This window comes from Anabrus simplex, chromosome 6 (assembly GCF_040414725.1).
Source record: "Anabrus simplex isolate iqAnaSimp1 chromosome 6, ASM4041472v1, whole genome shotgun sequence".
NCBI classification, from domain to species: domain Eukaryota; kingdom Metazoa; phylum Arthropoda; class Insecta; order Orthoptera; family Tettigoniidae; genus Anabrus; species Anabrus simplex.
Genome location: NC_090270.1, coordinates 118,940,669 through 118,960,790, shown reverse-complemented (window position 1 = coordinate 118,960,790; position 20,122 = coordinate 118,940,669). Strand labels below are relative to the sequence as shown.

The 20,122-nt window shown below is 42.4% G+C and overlaps 1 protein-coding gene across 1 annotated transcript in view; it reads right to left on the bottom strand.

Moving 5' to 3' along the window:
• The window catches only part of LOC136876168 (dipeptidase 1), a 602,180-nt gene that overhangs the window by 235,956 nt on the left and 346,102 nt on the right, over positions 1–20,122 (bottom strand). The window contains exons 5-7 of the mRNA XM_068228333.1: positions 19,224–19,392; positions 15,917–16,073; positions 15,695–15,824 (exon numbers count right to left, since the gene is read on the bottom strand). Of these exons, the coding sequence (XP_068084434.1) occupies positions 15,695–15,824; positions 15,917–16,073; positions 19,224–19,392 (456 nt within the window). The remainder of the gene's footprint in view (positions 1–15,694; positions 15,825–15,916; positions 16,074–19,223; positions 19,393–20,122) is intronic.

Below are 20,122 nucleotides of genomic sequence, written 5' to 3'. Positions count from 1 at the left end.
AAAACCGGGGATGTGTACAGGAATCCAGCCTGTCAGCAAAGAGTTCTGGAAACTTCCCCTTATGGAACTACAAAAGCAGGGCGCTTTAGGGTCGTCTTGTTTGAATTGCTCCAATGCTTGGGAGTGCGACTTGACCTAAGGGAGGCAGGGGCGAGGTCTCCGTGAGGAAGCTACAGCGGCACAAGTTCATGGAAAAATTTACCTAGACATGTGATAGCTCCTGCGGATAGTTTGAGAGGAAGGCTTCAACCTCTTTTCTCTTAATGTAATTTTGTAAACTGGTGGTTTCAATGTAGAATTTTCGGTTAAGTGTGAGGACTATGGTTCTATTCCCCACTGGGAAATATGCAATGTAAGAGAACAAAGAGTGATGACCCTCTGTCGTTTCCTATTCAACCTCGCATTAGGTGGCAACATTTTCAAACTACAAAATTTCATTAATCTTGTCACGGCCTTAAATGTTTCCCCTTTAGTCACACCTTATAGTATAGGATTAGCCTCTCTATCATCCCCCTGTGGATGGGGGCGGTAGAATAACATCCACGGTACCCCTGCCTGCGTAAGAGGCGACTAAAAGGGGGCCTCAGGGGCTCTGAACTTTGGAGCGTGGGTTGGCGACCACGGAACCCTCAGCTGAGTCCTGGCATTGCGTCCACTTACTTGTTCCAGGCTCCTCACTTTCATCTATATTCTCCGACCTCCCTTGGTCAACTCTTGTTCTTTTCAGACCCCGACGCTATTAGGTTTGCGAGGGCTAGGGAGTCTTTCATTTTCACGCCCTTCGTGGCCCTTGTCTTCCTTTGGTCGATATCTTCATTTTTCGAAGTGTCGGACCCCTTCCGTTTTTTCCTCTGATTAGTGTTATATAGAGGATGGTTGCCTAGTTGTACTTCCTCTTAAAACAATAATCACCACCACCACCTCTCTATCAATTTCTATAAGGAGTGCAGGTGTTTCGCCTCCTTGCCTTTTGTTTTTGGTCGGTTATTTGCATCCCTTTCTTTTTACCATTAAGGCCGCGTAGTATGGGCAATTATCCCTGTTTAATTATTTCAGAGTGTAAATATTCCCTTGTGTTAGTTCCCTTTGGGAACAGTGACTAATGTAACTGTTGAGCAATGAATAAGTCCACATCGGGGCAACTGCACATGAACATTTTAACGTGAGGTGGAATTTTTATTGCTTCAAAAGGAACTGTTTGCCTCTGCGAGGCTATACTATGGTATTTTGGAGTTTGGATTCCTGTGTAATTTAAACGCTAGGAGCAAACCTTGCTCTTGTAAAATATCCGCACCTGCCCGGAGCAATAATGCTCCTCTATACGTAAACTAATATCTCCTTAAGTATCGCTAAATTTTGTATCTGATTTCAGGACTTCTAAGTCCATAATATTGTTGAGAGCTGACGAGCTCATTAATAACTGGTTCCGTTGTTTGTTATTCATTCAATTTTCTATCCATACAAAGAAGGGAAAGAAATAAAATTTCCAAATATTTTTATATTGAAAGTTGCTCTAAGTAATTCCTTATCCAGCCATCAACCCAGGCGTTTCCTAATCCTCTGTAAGCCACGGAAACCCCGTAACAATTATCATTATTATTGAAAATGAAAATCCATAGCCTGTTTGCAGTCATTCGACCGGGTCAGGAATGGAATGAATGAAGCCCCAATCTAGCGGCGCGGATAGGAAATGTGCCGGTTGCCGAAGCCTGTCGCACTCCTCTGGGGCAATGATAAATGACTGATAAATGAAATGAAATGTTAATGGAGAGTGTTGCTGGAATGAAATATGACAGGGAAAACCGGAGTACCCGGAGAAAAACCTGTCCTTCCTCCGCTTTGTCCAGCACAAATCTCACGTGGAGTGACCGGGGTTTGAACCACGGTATCCAGCGGTGAGAGGCCAACGTGCTGCCGCCTGAGCCATGGAGACTTATTATTATTATTATTATTATTATTATTATTATTATTATTATTATTATTATTATTATTATTATTATTATTATTATTATTATTTTAAATGGACATGGAATATTGATCAGAATGGGATCTGAACGTCATGTTGTTACCTCCCCAGTCCCTTGTTAGACACTATGCCATACGTAACGACATTATTTTAAGCGGTTTATTATGTGAGCAGCAGTGCGAGAATAATTTAACGAGGTTGGTAACACTTTGTCTTCGCCACCTGCAAAGTATACAAAACTAATTTAAACTTATTAGAAACTTTGATGTTTACGTAACTGTTACTTCATTGTACGCAACTTGCGAGTAGTTCCAAAACTGTGTAAGTTCTTTGGTGCAGGACACGGTTCAGACATTGTTCTACTGGGATACTGTGTTTGGTGATCACAGAGGGGTGGTATATAGTTTGTCATTGTTATGAAACTTATAATCGGGGAATATTGAGCTTTTACAATTACGATGATTTCAGCATCTGTTTTAATTTGCCGTGCTGAGTGGCTCAGACGGTTGAGGCGCTGGCCTTCTGACCACACAACTTGGCAGTTTCGATCCTGGCTCAGTCCGGTGTTATTTCAAGGTACTAAAATACGTCAGCCTCGTGACGGTAGATTTCCTGGCATGCAAAATAACTCCTGCGGGACTAAATTTGGGCACCTCGGTGTCGTCGAAAACCGTAAATATAGTTAGTGGACCGTAAAGCAAATAGCATTGTTATTTATGCTTTAATTTAAATGTATTCGATCAAAGTATGTACGCCTACGAGACTAGAACCCAAATCTACCATTCACGGAATGTCTCATCAATTTTTGCTTGATGGTTCCCGCAGGAGAAAATCACATAACCAACACACATGATGTTGATTATCCCTATAGAAAAATTGTCCCGGCGATGACCCAAACACCGTAATTCTGTTTAGCAATATATGAACATACCGGTCCGACTCCTTGGCTGAATGGTCAGCGTTGAGCTCCTCTGTTCAGAGAGACCTTGGTTGGATTCCCGGCAGGATCGGGGATTTCAATCTCGTGTGATAAATCCTTCTGACTCGAGGACTGTCTGTCTGTGTTTGTCCCAACACTCTCCTCTTCATATTTCGACAACACACCACGCTACGTCGGGCTGAGTGGCTCAGACGGTTGAGGCGCTGGCTTTCTGACCCCAACTTAGCAGATTCGATCCGGTGGTATTTGGAGGTGCTCAAATACGTCAGCTTAGCACGTAAAATAACTCCTGCGGATCTAAATTCCAAAAGACTAATTAAGGCCACGGCCAATTCCTCCCCACTCCTAGGCCTTTCCTATCCCATCGTCTCCATAAGACCTTTGTTGGTGCGACGTAAATCAAGATGTAAAAACTATTATTATTGTTATTATTAATATTATTATTATTAGCAGTGGTAAAGGAACACCAAAGGAACACCAATGGTGATTATATCCCTTCACATAGGGTTGGAGTCAGGAAGGGCATCCGGTCGTAAAACAGGGACAAATCCACATGCACGTCACAGTTCGTTCCCACAATTTCAAAGGGTGTAAGAAAAGCGGTAGAAGAAGAATGTATGAACATACCATGCAGCTTTTGGATTGTTGATTAAATAATAATAATAATAATAATAATAATAATAATAATAATAATAATAATAATAATAATAATAATAATAATAATAATAATAATAATGCACGGAGCTGAGCTTAAGCCAGGGACTCCAGCACTTCAAATATCTGTTCGATGGGAGAAATTAATTCACTATCCTCTTACTTATTCAATCCTATCCTCATGATGATTATTAAAATGCTAATATTCTAGAGTTTCTTTATCGACTTCGGCTACATTCCGACGTCCCGGAGCCCATGAATCACGTCGTTCTATTAACTTCCTACCTGAGAGGATTAAATGTTAGCAGAGCTCGAGGTAATGTTATTTGCTTGTACGAATGAATGAAAGAAGCTTTTATGATCTTCCCCGTAGGCCTGTACGTACACATGCATTCATATCCTCAATATTCGTAAAAGTATTCTGTTCTATTGGTTGGGCACAGAACTTCCCTCTCTCTTGCTCATCTCTCGCTCTCTGACAGGTGTTTCCTCCCTCTTTATTTGTATCAAAAATACCCCGAAAACGTGACGTAGCGAATGTAGATGTGTGCCATCTCCCATGTTGATACCCAAACTTTCAGTCTGCTGTACCTGGGAGCGCTGTTGTCCTTAGCATGACGAAGGCATACAATTTCTACAATAATGCATAACATAGCCACTGAATTCAGTACCATTTAGCGAGTGAATCAATGAGACCTTCCACTTTAAATCCCTGCACATTCTGCTTTCATACGATATAACTATATAGTTACCTTTCTTTAGGTTTCTCTTCTTCTTCTTCTTCTTTTTCCTTTTTCTTCTTCTTCTTCTTCTCTGGAATCAGCTGGTCCCGCAGTGTAGGAGGACCGTGCCTGCCTCTTACCCAGAGGCCTCGGTTGGATTCCTGGCCGTGTTAAGAATTTTCACCTGGATCTGAGGGCTGGTTCGAGGTCTACTCAGTATATGTGATTACAATTCAAGAGCCACCTGACGGTCAGATGGCGGCCCCGATGTAGACAGCCAAGAATAACAGCTGAGAGGATTCGTCATACCGACCACACGACAACATCGTACTCAGCAGTCCTTCGAACTGAGCAGCGGTCGTTTGAAACCCCGAGGTCCTTCGGGAATATTGCGCCATGGGGTTTGGTTTGGTCTATTTGGGATCAGGCTTGTTCGACTATAGGGCTTTGATTTTGGCCTTGTATCGTTGCATTTTCTCTTTTTCCCCCTCCTCCGACGAGGGGTTACTTTTTCTTTTTCTTTTTCACTGAATTTCTTCAAGACCTGTTACAGTCTTTCTATTTTGGAAGTCTGTCAACACCAGTTTCTTAATGTTTTTCTCAGCTTCCATCATTCATGTGGTATGGACTCTCCTTCTATTTGTCACAAGATGAACAGGCGGTTTGTTAGGCCGTTGGTAAACAAATCTTGCCATATGACTATAGAAATCTCCCCTACTTTTGATGGCATACAACGTATATCTTTGTCTAGAGCTCTGAATTGTGACTTCAAACGTTTCCCTTCTTTTCTATGTAGTGACAGACACTCCATGACATACAGGGCTTCCAGGTAGATGATTCAGCTTCAGGTTTCCTGACAGGTATCACTTGTTGTAGATGTTCTGAGTCAGTCGACAGGCAGTTCCGGCTTGTGGTCCGGCTCCATGGCTAAATGGTTAGCGTGCTGGCCTTTGGTCACAGCGGTCCCGGGTTCTATTCCAGGCAGGGTCGGAGATTTTAACCATCATAGGTTAATTCTGATGGCACGGGAGCTGAGTGTATTTGTCGTCCTCATCACGACGCGCAGGTCGCCTACGGGAATCAAATCAAAAGACCTGCACCTGGCGAGCCGCACATGTCTTCGGACACTCCCGGCACTAAAAGCCATACGCCATTTCATTTCAACTCTCGCGGAGAGGGCTGCTTTCTCTGACAAGTTGGGTTCAATCCAGCCACCGAGGTAGGGGCCTACTTACATTTCTGGGTTTACTCATTTATATGTATGTAAACTCGTCTTTCTCTCTTTACTTTTTTGAACATTAGCTGGATACTAGGTTTTTATACCCGATAGGATAAATAATGGCTATGTCTCTTTTTCTGTTAAAACACCACGGGAAAATGGAGTGGTAAATTTTCATAAACTTGGTATTTGTGGTTAGGATAACGGCGAGTGTTGGCCTCTATGGTGTAGTGGTTAGTGTGATTAGCTTCCACTCCCGGAGGCCTGAGATCGATTTCTGTCTGTACCATGAAATTTGGAAAGATGTAGGAGGACTGGAACGGAGCCAACTCAGCCTCGGGAGGTTCGATTCCCACTTCAGCCATCCTCTAGGTGGTTTCCCAGTTATCTTCCAGAGAAATGCCGGTATGGTACCTAACTTAAGGCCACGGCCGCTTCCTTCCCTCTTCCTTGTTTATCCCTTCCAATCTCCCAATCCCCACAAGGCCCCTGTTCAGTATAGCAGGTGAGGCCGTCTGGATGAGGTATTGGTCCTCCAGCCCAGTTGTATCCCTGACCCAAAGTCTCACGCTCCAGGACACTGCCCTTGAAGCGGCAGAGGCGGGATCCCTCGCTGAGTCCGAGGGAGAAACCAACCCTGAAAGTGCAATGAAAAAATAAAGGCGGGTAGGAACTTAATAATAAATTGTTCAAAAATAATTCAGCTGACTAGGCTTCAGAGGAGGCCTAAAACATAAAACTGATCGAGCGAGTGGCTGTGTGGTCTGGGTCACATAGCTGTCAGCTTGCATTCGGGAGATAGTTGGTTTGAACCCCATTGTCGGCAGCCCTGAAGATAGTTTTCCGTGGTTTCCCATTTTCACACCAGGAAAATGCTAGGGCTGTATCTTAATTAAGGCCACAGTTGTTTCGTTCTTGCTCCTAGTGCATCATCGCCATAAGACCTGTTCGTGTCGGTGCGACGTAAAGCGACTACAACAACAACGACGAGTTGAGAGTTGCAGATAGTAGCAACATTTTCAGTTGTAGTCATTATATTATCCATTTTACGTAACTCTACTACTTTTCCTAGATCACATTGCGGTCCACTCACTCTTGCCCATTTGGGAACGTTCCCTCTGAAAAATCTGGAAAATGATTTTTTTTCTTGCCATATCCTAATCGAGGCGATCACGTTTTAAATATTGCAAAAAAACTGGTCCTCACTCCCACCGTACCCTTGTACGGCCTAGATTTTCTGGTTGTTTATCTAGACACGGTGGTGGAATTAAGGACCCCGCAGATCCCGCGGGGCGGGGGGCCTGATGGGTTATGAGGGGCCCATAACTATTTCTTAATTCAGCAGCTGGAGAATAATTTTACATATTGATAAAGGTACAACACACAACATAGTATCATTTGTATTACAGAGTGATATTCCAAACTTAGGCCGTCGTAGTGCAGAGCTTCTTTCGTCAATAGGAGTACGGTAGTTATTTCTTGAAAGAATGTGGGTTTCCAAACCTGTTCCAATAATAAGCATCCCTTGCTGCCACTCACAACAATCAGCAAGGCTTAGCCAGTTTTGGGAATTCAGTAGTCAGCGAATATGCGATAACAAAGACATCCTCCTTATCTAAACTCTAAATAATACGGAAGTTTCGAGCCTGTTTATAACTCTCGGCAGTCAGTGAAGCTGAGTAGGCTTACGATGGACGGTTGAGTAGTAAATTATTTGGTCCTCGGAACGAGATTATTTCTTAATATTGTGATGGTCAGCGTGTTTCGGTTACTACAATTTCTTGTGTGAGGGAGAGAAAGAGAGAGGGAGTGAGTGAGAGAGAGAGAGAGAGAGAGAGAGATTGAGAGAGAGAGAGAGAGAGAGAGAGAGAGAGTGTGTGTGTGTGTGTGTGTGTGTGTGTGTGTGTGTGTGTGTGTGTGTGTGTGTGTGTGTGTGTGTGTGTGTGTGTGTGTGTGTGTTCGTACCATATAAGTGTATTACTTTAATTCCTTCGAATATGACAACTAAATTGTGTATTATTATTATTATTATTATTATTATTATTATTATTATTATTATTATTATTATTATTATTATTATCTTCGTTGCTGTTCATTGTAATAATATACAACCTTGTACTACGAAATAAACTTGTAACTTTCCATATAAGGAAACGATGGGGCGCTTCTTAGCGCCGCTACTACCTGGACAAGACTATCAAACGGGGTATAGCCATTCAACCTTCCAAATGGATGTAGTTAAGCACAACAGCAAAAACCATCATCAAATGAAATATTGCAGAAACTAAATTGGACGGTCATGTAAAGTATGAATTTTGTCAATGTATCTCATACCATAGTCAAATTATGTTAGTTACCGTGCAGACACAGGCCTTGTGATTAAGGATGTCTCTAGAAGGTGAAAGAACTTCAGATAATCATTTTTGTACCTAGAAAGCCACATAAATCATCTATGAATAATGCGAAGTTAGCGTGTCATGGAACTAAATCAAGACAGTATCCAAACTTGATAAGACTGCAGGTAATTACGAAGTGTCGCCATCGCAACACTTACATTTGAAGGATAACGATATTCCTTAAGAAGAAGCCCTTTGCAGGATACTTTCTTTCATAGACAACCATCAAAATAGCCTCTCAGGAAGCAAAGGGGCATAAGAAGTATACAAACATGCTGTTTGCAGATTGCCTGAAAATTAGCCCGTGGATCTTTTACAGATATATACCCTTGAGTTGAGAGAAAACAGATCGTTTGTTTGCAATTTCTATTGATAACTATATTGAAGAACACTGAAATATTAGTATTTAGTCTAAATATACATAAAATAAGAGTTTTATCTGTGCATTGCTCACTCTGAATCGGTCGTGTCCACAGTAACAGGGAAATGCACTTTTAATTTTCCATCATGTCTGTCTGTCTGTCTGTCTGTCTGTCTGTCTGTCTGTCTGTCTGTCTGTCTGTCTGTCTGTCTGTCTGTCTGTCTGTCTGTCTGTCTGTCTGTCTGTCTGTCTGTCTGTCTGTCTGTCTGTCTGTCTGTCTGTCTGTCTGTCTGTCTGTCTGTCTGTCTGTCTGTACATCACGAAAAAGTGTCTGAAGAGAATTTAATGAAAATCGGTACGTACAGTCAGGGAATAAGGCACTACAATCTAGGCTATAAACATTTTGTTTAGTTCAGAGGAAGGCCTAAATTCAATTCTGAAAATACTGGACCTGTCGATAAATACTATATAACTAAAATTATATAGAATTAAATTTTCTATCGTTTATGTCTTATACTTTTCTACCTCATCTTCTATGATAACAGGGATATTCATGAATTTACACTTCTGTTGCTAAGTCCATATCAATACCGAGCCACGACAAATTGGGAGAGCAGAATTAAATGAAAATCTGTGTTAAGTCCGGGAAAAAGCACTACAGTCTAGGCTATAAATAACTTTATGCAGGCTGGATAAAATGGTAGTTTAGGGGCAGGCGTCAGAATTTTAATATTTAAATACATATGCTGTTATGCAATTTAATAAAATCTCATTCACAGCGTTTACACGACTTAATCTAGAATTCAGTATACAATGTAGAATTACGTAGCTACACTAGTAAATCATAATTACGGATTAAAATGTATTGTATAGCATGCATATATTTTCCAAAGTATCATTGGAAATTTCTAACGATAAAATCACAATTCGAATGCTCTTATTTGTTTTGGAGAAGTTTTATTAATGAGAAGTCATGAGTCGCGGAAATATATTAAGTAGAAGGTGAAGGGACAACTAGTATTTCACTTCAAATTGACACCGTATGGCTGCCCGGTGTCACTGAGTTCTAATGTGAGCAACTGGATCAGGTTTATGGGGCTGTATGTCGGTAATAAACAAATTCAGTCAGTATTAATTTGCAATGTGCTCTTACAAGTCAAAACTCTCCCGCACAAAACAATGTTATCCCACCAGAAAATCTATGTAACGCCTTTTGACAATGGTCTATTCCTGCCCAGGACAAAATTCTTCCTAGGAATACGGTTTGATGACCAGGAAGACATCTAATATATACAGGCTGTATCAGAACTATACCGACAAAATGTCAAGAATGCTCTTCGGGTTAAGAACGATGATGCAATCGGATTGGCAAAGAAGCCAATGTACAGTTTTGTCCGGCTCCATAGCTAAATGGTTAGCGCGCTGGCCTTTTGTGCAAGGGGACCCAGGTTCGTTTCTCGGCCGGGTTGGGGATTTGAACCTTAATCGGTTATTTCAACTGGCTCGGGGACTGGGTGTGTGTGTCGTCCTTAAATATAAATTAAAGAGCAAAGCTAGTAAACAAAATAATAAAGCAGAAAAATGATGGAAAAAGTTTTAAAAATTAAAAAAAATGCACATGTTTCTCGTGCGCTCCGTGCAGTCGCTTCCCAGCCCAAGAAGGCAGTCTACAGTTAGATGTGCACAAATTGACTACTATGAGAACCGCGTACAAAGAGAAGATGAACTTGTACCAAGAATACAGGCAGCTTTATAGGTCATTCGCGATACACCACACATCCTGAACAGAGTCCAAAGTCACTACTACACCGTTCTAACTGTGCATCGAAATAGGAGGGGCGGGTGGGGAGTGCGTATTGAACATCTAATGTAATCAAACCATTGGGCGTATTGTTTCCTTCGTTCAGTATTTCAGGTGGTGGTGGTGGTGATTATTGTTTTAAGAGGAAGTACAACTATATAACATTAATCAGAGAGAAAAATTGGAAGGGGTCCGACACTTCGAAAAATGAAGGTATCGGCCAAAGGAAGACGAGGGCCACGAAGGGCATGAAAATTAAAGAGTCCCTAGGCCTCCATAGGTAATACCGCCGGGGTCTGAAAAGAACAAGAGTTGACCAAGGGAGGTCGGATAGGATAGATGAAAGTGAGGAGCCTGGCACAAGTAAGTGGAAGCAATGCCAGGACACAGCTGAGGGCCCGTGCTTGCCAACCCACGCTAAAAAGGCCAGATCCCCTGAGGCCCCTTTTAGTCGCCTCTTACGACAGGCAGGGGATACCGTGGGTGTTATTCTACCACCCCCACCCACAGGGGGAATTCAGTATTTCATTCCATTTACGATGTTGTGAGTGAAGGAATACACAATCGTGGGGCGACAGCGTTGCTTCTTCGAACGTGTTAAATAATAAAGAACGATTCTCGGCTGGGTTGGGGATTTGAACCTTAATCGGTTATTTTCACTGGCTCAGAAACTAGGTGTGTGTGTCGTCCTTAAATAGAAATTAAAGAGCAAAAAAACATCTACAATAAGAAGTAATTATCCTGGAATTCCAAATTAAAACATTACAACACCGTGGTCAAAACAGAATGCCTGTATGCCAGTGTGTCCATGAACTACAAGCTGGAGAAGCTAGAAGTTCTGGAAAGAAGAATCCTCAGAAAAATTATGGCAGTTGTCCGGGACTGGAAGCGGATGGAACCTTCGGAACAACAAAGAAGTTTATCAGAAGGTGGAAAGAATCTCAGAGACCATGAAAAAAGGAGGCTGGCATTTCTTGGACATCTGTACAGAATGAACGCAAACAGATTTACCAAACAGATATTTGATTACTTCTGGAGAAAAAAGACTACTACAGCATGGATTAAGGAAACGAAGAAGGATATGGAAAGGTTAAGCATCTTGGAAGACCAGCTGTTAGAAAGGAATACGTTTAGGAACACACTGAAGAATTTGGAAGGTGTTCAAGCCGCAGGAAGAACTAAGAAGACCGGAAGAGCCTGGACAGATGAACAACGGAAGCAGGCCAGCGAACGCATGAAGGAGTATTGGACACAGAGAAAAGTCCGCAGGAAGAGAAATAAATAAAGTTGTAGCGTGATCCTTAGTCGTCCATTCGCTAGTAAAATAAGAAAAACAAAGAACGTTTCTGCGACCAACAGACGAGAGGAGAAACGATCTGGTGCATTCCTTGACTGATAAATGTGTCTTAATTACAGCGTGTTCTTGTGTGCAGTTACGGTTGTTTAATAAACAAACCGTGGATATTGCTTGTAAGACACAAGGGCAATCCTGTGTGAGTCCAACGAGGAAACTTGTGGATACGCCCAGAGCATTATCTCTGTCTCCATCAAACACCCCACTTCCCCTCCCTCCCCTTCTCTTCCCTGAAGCACGGCAGCGGCTTGTGCTCTGGCACAGGAAATACGGCGAGTTCGTTCATTTGAATCGCGCTCTCGGAAGCAACAAAGTAACAAGAACAGTTTCCTCCACCAATCCGATTGTACCATCGTCCTTAACACAACACGAAGAGCATACCTGCTTCTTTGTCGGTAGAGTTCTGATAAGGGGCTGCCTGGCCGAGGCGGTAAAGGCGTGCTCGGTTCGCCGGGAATGACGTGGGTTCGAATCCCCGTCAGGAAGTCGTAAAATCTAAGAAACGAGATTTCCACTTCCGGAGGTGCATATGGCCCTGAGGTTCACTCAGCCTACACCAAAAATGAGTACCGAGTTAATTCATTGGGGCAAAGGCGGCCAGGCGTAGAGCTGACCACTCTACCCCATCACGTGCCGAGGTTAACAATGGTGGAAGCCTTTACCTTCCACTCCTCCAATGGCCTTCATGGCCTGTACGAAAGTGACTTTGCTTTGCTATAGTTCTGATACACTCTGTATAAGGAGTTCTTTGGGGCCGATAACCTTCGATGTTAGGCCCCTTAAAACAACAAGCATCATCAAGGAGTTCTTTTTCTCTTCAGATCCGAGAACTGATATTGTCCGTCTCGTTGTCTGAATGGTCAGCGTACTGGCCTTCGGTTCAGAGGATCCCTGGTTCGATTCCCGGCCGGGTCGGGGATTTTAATCGCTTCTGATTAATTCTTCTGGCTCGGGGACTGGGTGTATGTGTCCGTCCCAACACTTACCTCATCATATTCAGACAACATACCACACTACCAACCACCACAGAAACACGCAATAGTGCTTATATCCCTCCATACAGGGTGGCGTCAGGAAGGGCATCTGGCCGTAAAACGGCCAAATCCACACGTGCGCCGCAATTCGCACCCGCGACCCCACACGTGTGGGAAAAAGCCTTAGAAAAAGAAAGAAAGAAAGAAAGAAGGAAACAAAGATAGAAAGAAAGATCCGAGAACTGAAATTCCAACAAATTTCAAATACTACCAATAGGGAACATGCATAATTTTCACAGATATTTTTTTTGAAAAGTACACCAATGAAATAGTACGTAAACGTATTGCATTGTGGTAAGTTGCCTTGTTTTCTACCATTAAAAAAATATTTAATAGTGCCTTTCCGCAAGGCGAGTGAAACGGCCTCTGACGTAAGCGGCGCGCTGTGACGTCACGATCCAGTACCGCATGCAGCTCTACCAGCCACTGTGCATCAGCCGTTGCTAAAAGCCGACTGTTTATTATTCATGATCGCGAATAACTTCGAAATGACAGAAGAAAGGTTCAAAACAACACAGTCAGACAATCTATCATGTGTAGATGTCATCATTCTTGAAAAATAGTGACTTTTGTGGCCGCAGAAATTCGCGGATAAAAAGCAAGTTTGTAAGTGGCGTCTTTTATATACGTGCAATGTTCTGTAACCCATAGTATTAGGATAACAACGAACCTGGATATATATCACATCACTTTCAACATTTCCTTCTAGACTGATTTCCATATTAAAGAATAAAATTATATTTTCGGGCTTTCAGCATTAGTAAATAAATCGGATTTCAGCACTAACATAAACATATAGGTAGCATTATAGTACTAGTCCGCCTCTGTGGTGTAGTGGTGAATGTGTGCCACTCCCGGAGGCCCGGTTTCGATTCCCGGTTCTGCCATGAAAGTTGAAAACAAACAGTACGACGGCTGGAACGGGGTCTACTCAGCCTCAGGAGGTCAACTGAGTAGAGGGGTTTCGAATCCCACCTCAGCCATCCTCGAAGTGGTTTTTCGTATTTTCCCCACTTCTCCTCCAGGCACCTAATGCCACGGCCGTTTCCTTCCCTCTTCCTTGTCTATCCTTCCATCCTCTAACAAGGCCCCTGTTGAGCATAGCAGGTGAGACCGCCTGGGCGAGGTAATGTCCCTCCTCAGCAGTTACGTCTCCATACCCAAAGCCTAACGTTCCAGGACACTGCCCTTGAAGCGGTAGCGGTGAAATCCCTCGCAAAGTCCGAGAGAAAACCAACCCTGAATGATAAACTGATTAAGAAGGAAAGAAAGAAAGATCATAGTACTATAGGGCTATAATCTATCATTCCCCAAAAAATATATATTTATGGTTGGGAAAACTGGCCTACCCACTTCCGAGGCCCATGAAAGAGAATTAAATATCTTTGTGGAGAGAAAAAGTTAAACATGATAAAGATAAATATGACTTCATCTAGTTTTCACAAGTCGGGCTGCGTGGTTCAGACGGTTGAGGTGCTGGCGTTCTGACCCCAACTTGGCAGGTTTGATCCTGGTTCAGTCCGGTGGTAGTTGAAGGTGCTCAAATACGTCAGCCTCGTGTCGGTAGATTTACTGGCACGTAAAAGAACTCCTGCAGGACTAAATTCCTGCACAACGGCGTCTCCGAAAACCGTAGAAGTAGTTAGCGGGGCGTAAAGCCAATAACATTAATTACATTTGGCTTTTAACAAGCTGAGCATATCAGGCAAGAAAAGTGTCCTGGTGACATTTTAGTCGTTCAATGCAGGAATGTGTTTTGGCGCTGTGAATTTTACTTTTTTTTCTGTTTGCTTGACGTCACACCGTCACATATAGGTCTTATGGCGACGATGGGACAGAAAAGGCCTAGAAATGGGAACGAAGCGGCCGTGGCCTTACGTACAGCCTCAGCATTTGCCTGGTGTGAAAATGGGAAACCACGGAAAACCATCTTCAGGGGTGCCGGCAGTGGGGTTCGATACCCACTATCTCCCGGATGCGAGCTCACAGCTGCGCGCTCCTAACCGCACGGCCAACTCGCCCGGTATTTTTACCCTTCAGTTTATTGACTTGGCTTGTATAACCTGAAACTTAGGCTAAGTTGGATAATATTTTAAACACCAACATCACTATTTTCACCTGTGTGGAATTATGTTATTTCATTAATATTATGATAATTATTATAACCGAACATTGTTAACTTATAAGACCCCAACTACAAGCATTGTTTTTGTCTAGAGTTATACATTTGTTAAATTCACGTTGTTTCCTTTCATGATGTACGCGCCTATTCTTCGATATATTATAGAGTATTTAGATATAGCCTAAATTTCTTTACAAATTAAGCTCTTCAATTAAGACGTAAATAACTGTCGCATGCCAAGATAAATTGGTAGATTTAGAGCTGTCAAAATGGTTCATAACCCCTTTGATTTATTATCTTGACACGGATCACCCAAAACATAGGTTAGGTTTGGAGAATACTTTAATAATCAGCATTAATTAATGCACTGTTTATTACTTTCATATTCCAAGATGTAATTAAAGCATTTAAGTAAAGCATCATACATTAAAATTTAAAGTTTTACCACTAGAACAGCTGACATGGAAAAGTGATTGAAAATTCAAACAAATTCATCTTTCGTTAAAATCTTCAAAAAAAATAAATTGTAGACATTTCCGATATATCACCAGCATTTCTCCGGCTCGCCAAAATCCATTTCTCCCTATTTTTGTCGTCTTTGGAACATTTATAAACAATTTGTTTGGGATGGTATGCTATGTGCTATTGCACATCGGAACTCTACACCGTTTCTAAGTTTTCTGCCTCACTGTCTGCGCAGGATTCATTTTAAGTCTAAAATATACCACTCAGATTATTATCCATTGTATAGACCTCGAATTTAACTATACCAGACACTAACATAAAGTAGAAATACGCGAAGTGTATCCTGCTTCTCACAGCACACTGTGTGTTATTTCGTCTGCTAATTCAGTCAACCTGTACGATGACGTCAGGCCAATGAGATCGCGTACTTGCGTCACGTGACAGTTCCGTACATTGATTTAGATTTTTATCATGTTTGGAGTTATTATTTGTACATTCTGATCACATTTTTGAATTCTGCATGAAATTTTGAATCAGATTAGCATATTTTTAATTAAAACCCCGGATCATGCATGTTCCCAATTGGAGAAGAATACTTTTCTAGTTTTTATTTTGTTTGCTGTACTAAAGTATAACCTAGTAGAATGATAAATATCCCACCTTGAGCTGTGGTGACAAACTGAAGAGCGCTATAGCTGTCCGCCAACCGTCGGATTAGGTTAATCTGCTCCAAGGTCAGCTGGACAGCGTCTTTAAACTGAGCGTCACATGGGACGTACGCGGACCAGAACTGAAACACAAAGGAAGTGCATAGTCTAATATATTTCAATAGTAAAATAATATTGTGTATATCTAAAGCATACAAAGATACATTTCACTTACCTGGGCTCCCAGCATGCCTTCCTGCAAGCGTGGCAAGTCGGTCTGAGACCACGAACTGGTGGCCCAAGGAGGAACTTGCCGTAGATCCGTTGAAAAATTGAACCTATGGAGCTGATTGTGCACGAATTTCCGAATATTCCACGCTAGATCGTTATGCCTGCAAAGGTAGAGAATAAACGTGTGAGAATTTAAAATAAAAATCATGTAAACAGTATTGCTTGGTTTTAGGGACCATAGCCTCTTATCAGAGTCACTTATAATGTCACTCAATAGTCTGTTTCTCTATCATTGTGTCTATCTCTGTCTGAGTGTCTGATTGTTACAGAACTTAACATCTAAAATTACCGGTACTCAATCTACTGACTTCGAACATCGTATAACCAAAAAATGCCATTACGAAATGCTCAAAAAGTTTGCTCGATTAGATTTTTGTTTAAAAATCAAACATCAAGCCCATCAACATAAATCTGCAACAGGCTATTAACCACATATTTGCAAATACATATTTTAATACTCAAGGCTCTGGGTCTTCTAGATCACAAGAAAATGGTACAAAAATAAAGCAACCTCTTTTTTTAATTTAACCTTACGCTACTGCTAATAGCTTTCTCAATCATCCCGAAATTCAACTAATGTACACCCTTACGTTATTGTAACAATTATTCAAAATCTCATAAATATAGCTCAAGTAGTTTCGGAGATATTCAAGATTTATTAGGAACTAACGTTTACACTACCCAGTTCCCTTAAGTTTTTTAATAATCTAATTTCTTCGTATTTATTACAGTCTACAGGACTAGCATGTGTTTTAAAAGGGCTAAAAGTCTTTTTTTTTGTATCGTTGGAAACATCTCAACAACTTTGTATCTTTGGAGCCCTTGCAGGGCTGAGTGGCTCAGACGGTTGAGGCGCTACCCTTCTGACCCCAGCTTAGCAGTCCGGTGGTATTTGAAGATGCTCAAATACGTCAGCCTCGTGTAGGTAGATTTACTGGCACGTAAAAGAACTATTGAGGGACTAAATTCCGGCACCTCAGCATCTCCGAAAACCGCAAAAGTAGTTAGTGGGGTGTAAAGCAATAACATTATTAATATCTCCGAAGCCCAAGATCACGGGTCCAGACCTGTTGGAGGTGTTTGGAGGTCGAATAAAGGGCAATTCTACACTCTATATCGCCCAATGTCGGATTATGAAATTCTCTGATGATACATTTAGAGTCAACCCCAAAAATTATTTGAAACTTAGCCACTGATCGCCCAAAAGATATCCGGATTTTCTGTCACCTGGTAGACGAAGTGCGTCCATAAAAAGATTCGTGACTACAAACCTTAACTTGTCTCTTATGGCGACGATAGGATAGAAAAGGGCCAGGAGTGGGAAGGAAGCGGCCGTGGCCTCAATTAAGGTACAGTCCCAGCATTTTCCTTATGAAAATAGGAAAATACGGAAAACCATATTCAGGGTTGCCGACATTGGGGTTAGAATTCACTATTTCTCGAATGCAAGCTCATAGCTGCAACCCTAACCACATGGCCAACTCGCACGGTGATTTCATCCCTGCAGCCGCCTGTCTACCCTTACAAACCCTTCCCTATGTACACGACCAAGAAATGTACCTGATTTTGCTGCCTGTATCAGGTGTAAATAAACACGTGCAACATCAACAATAGTATACTAAAATGAATTACATTACAACGGCATTGTCAAAACCCTCAAACTCTAAAAAGAGGAGGGTCCGAATTCAAGGTGAAAAGAGGATTTTCTCTTATGAAAATCAAGAAAATATGAAGTGTATTTTATGTTCGAAGATCATGCCATATTAGGAAGTAACACACAGCGACACTATTTTTATGCCATTTTGAATATGGAGAACTTAAAGCTGTTATTATCATAATGTTGCAAACAATATGTAAGGAGAACGAATTTTAAAACATTTAGTTTTAGTTGTTCACTGACAGTGGATCTTAAAAGTTGTGAAGTATAAAGTTGTAATTAGTCGAAAGCCAGGCTTTGTTTACACCCTATTGTTTATTTTATGTCCGCCTCTGTGGTGTAGTGGTTAGCGTGATTAGCTGCCACCCCCGGAGGTCCGGGTTCGATTCCCGGCTCTGCCACGAAAATTTGAAAAGTGGTACGAGGGCTGGACCGGGGTCCACTCAGCCTCGGGAGGTCAACTGAGTAGAGGTGGGTTCGATTCCCACCTCAGCCATCCTCGAAGTGGTTTTCCGTGGTTTCCCACTTCTCCTCCAGGCGAATGCCGGGATGGTACCTAACTTAAGGCCACGGCCGCTTCCTTCCCTCTTCCTTGTCTATCCCTTCCAATCTTCCCATCCCTCCACAAGGCCCCTGTTCAGCATAGCAGGTGAGGCCGCCTGGGCGAGGTACTGGTCATTCTCCCCAGTTGTATCCCCCGACCAAGGGTCTGAAGCTCCAGGACATTGAGGCGGTAGAGGTGGGATCCCTCGTTGAGTCCGAGGGACAAGCCGAACATGGAGGGTAAACAGATGATGATGATGATGATGATGTTTATTTTATTTTACAATGTGTTTTATGTCGCACCGACACATATAGGTCTTACGGCGACGATGGCATACGAAATGGCTAGGAGTAGGAAGGAGGTGGCCATGGCCTTAATTAAGGTACAGTCCCAGCATTTGCACAAAAATATTTATTGTCAGAATGAGTAAATTCTATTTAACCAGTCAGACACATCCCTTCAGAATACGTACACTTACTACTACTGCTAATAAATACTAAATGTTTTCATTCGTCCCCTGAATTAGGAGGCATGCCTCCTAGACAGCGACAGGGTCCCTCAGGATAGGAGAATTGTATCGGAGAAGGAGATATGTGGACAAGGTGAGAGGGTTGGCGGTACTAGGATCTGTTTCGGCATTCGCCTTAGTGCAGGAGAATGGAAAATCACGGAAAACGATACACAGGGCAACCGACGGTGGGGACAAGCCCCTCTTCGTATCCCGAATACAGAGGCGTAGAGTCACTGTAGAGCCATGGCCACCCCTCCTCTGCTCGGTTGGCATGTCGGAGTGCAGAGCTGTTGGACCACGGACCAGGCGTGGCCACTTGTGGACTAAGGCGCACTCTGCATCCTCCAACTCGTACACTTCCTTTTACTGTCAGTGCCGGATGTGAATAGTGTAGCCGTGATGGCTGGTTTGCGGGATATGCTTCCAAAATGACTCGGAACTCAAGGCAGGTTTGGCTGCCGTTGTGGTACAGTAAAATAGAAGGTCGAAGTTTGCATGCAGCCAGATTTTTGGAATTCACAAAAACAAGAGGAACTCACCCATCAATAAGAGGAACTTCCCGCAGCATCCCCTTGACGGCAGCCAGGTGATCGGAACCTATTCCTCCGTGTCTCATTCTGGCAGTGAGTGGCAGAACTACACCCACTCCTGTCAGAGTGAGCAGAATCACCAACATGCAGGCTAGGCACCATGAACGCTGTGCCGATCCTGTAAAAGATAGAGCGATGTCACTGGACCATTACGTTTTATGTTCAGTGGTACAAGGAAAGTCTACAAAATGTTTGATAGATTCATAAATAATAAATATTTCGCTTTCTGCGAGGAATAAGGAAACCGGCACTTCGTTCCAGCTCCCTGGATAAATGGTTACAGGGGTCACAGGGGTCCCGAGTTCGATTCCCAGCAAGGTCGGGAATTTTAATCATAACTGGTTAATTCCGCTGGCACGGGAGGTGGGTGTATGTGTTGTCTTCATTATCATTTCATCTTTATCACGACGTGCGGGTCGCCTACGGGCGTCAAATCAAAAGACCTGCATCTGACAAGCCGAACTTCTCCTCGGACACTTCCGGTACTAAAAGCCATACGCCATATTGTACCGGCACTTTGTTTATCTAATTTTGCCCTAAAAATTGAACATGGTTTTCGATATATTTAATAATAATAATAATAATAATAATAATAATAATAATAATAATAATAATACACTTGATGTAATGGAACATCGAATAAGAAAGAAATTTAAAATGGGATAAATCCCGAAAGAAATCTTCCTATTTCTTAGTAAACAAAGATATGTGGGGCCTACACATAGAGTGAGTCAATTCAGATGCTCAATGATGAAATGAAATGGCGTATGTCTTTTAGTGCCGGGAGTGTCCGAGGACATGTTCGGCTCGCCAGGTCCAGGTCTTTCGATTTGACTCCCGTAGGCGAC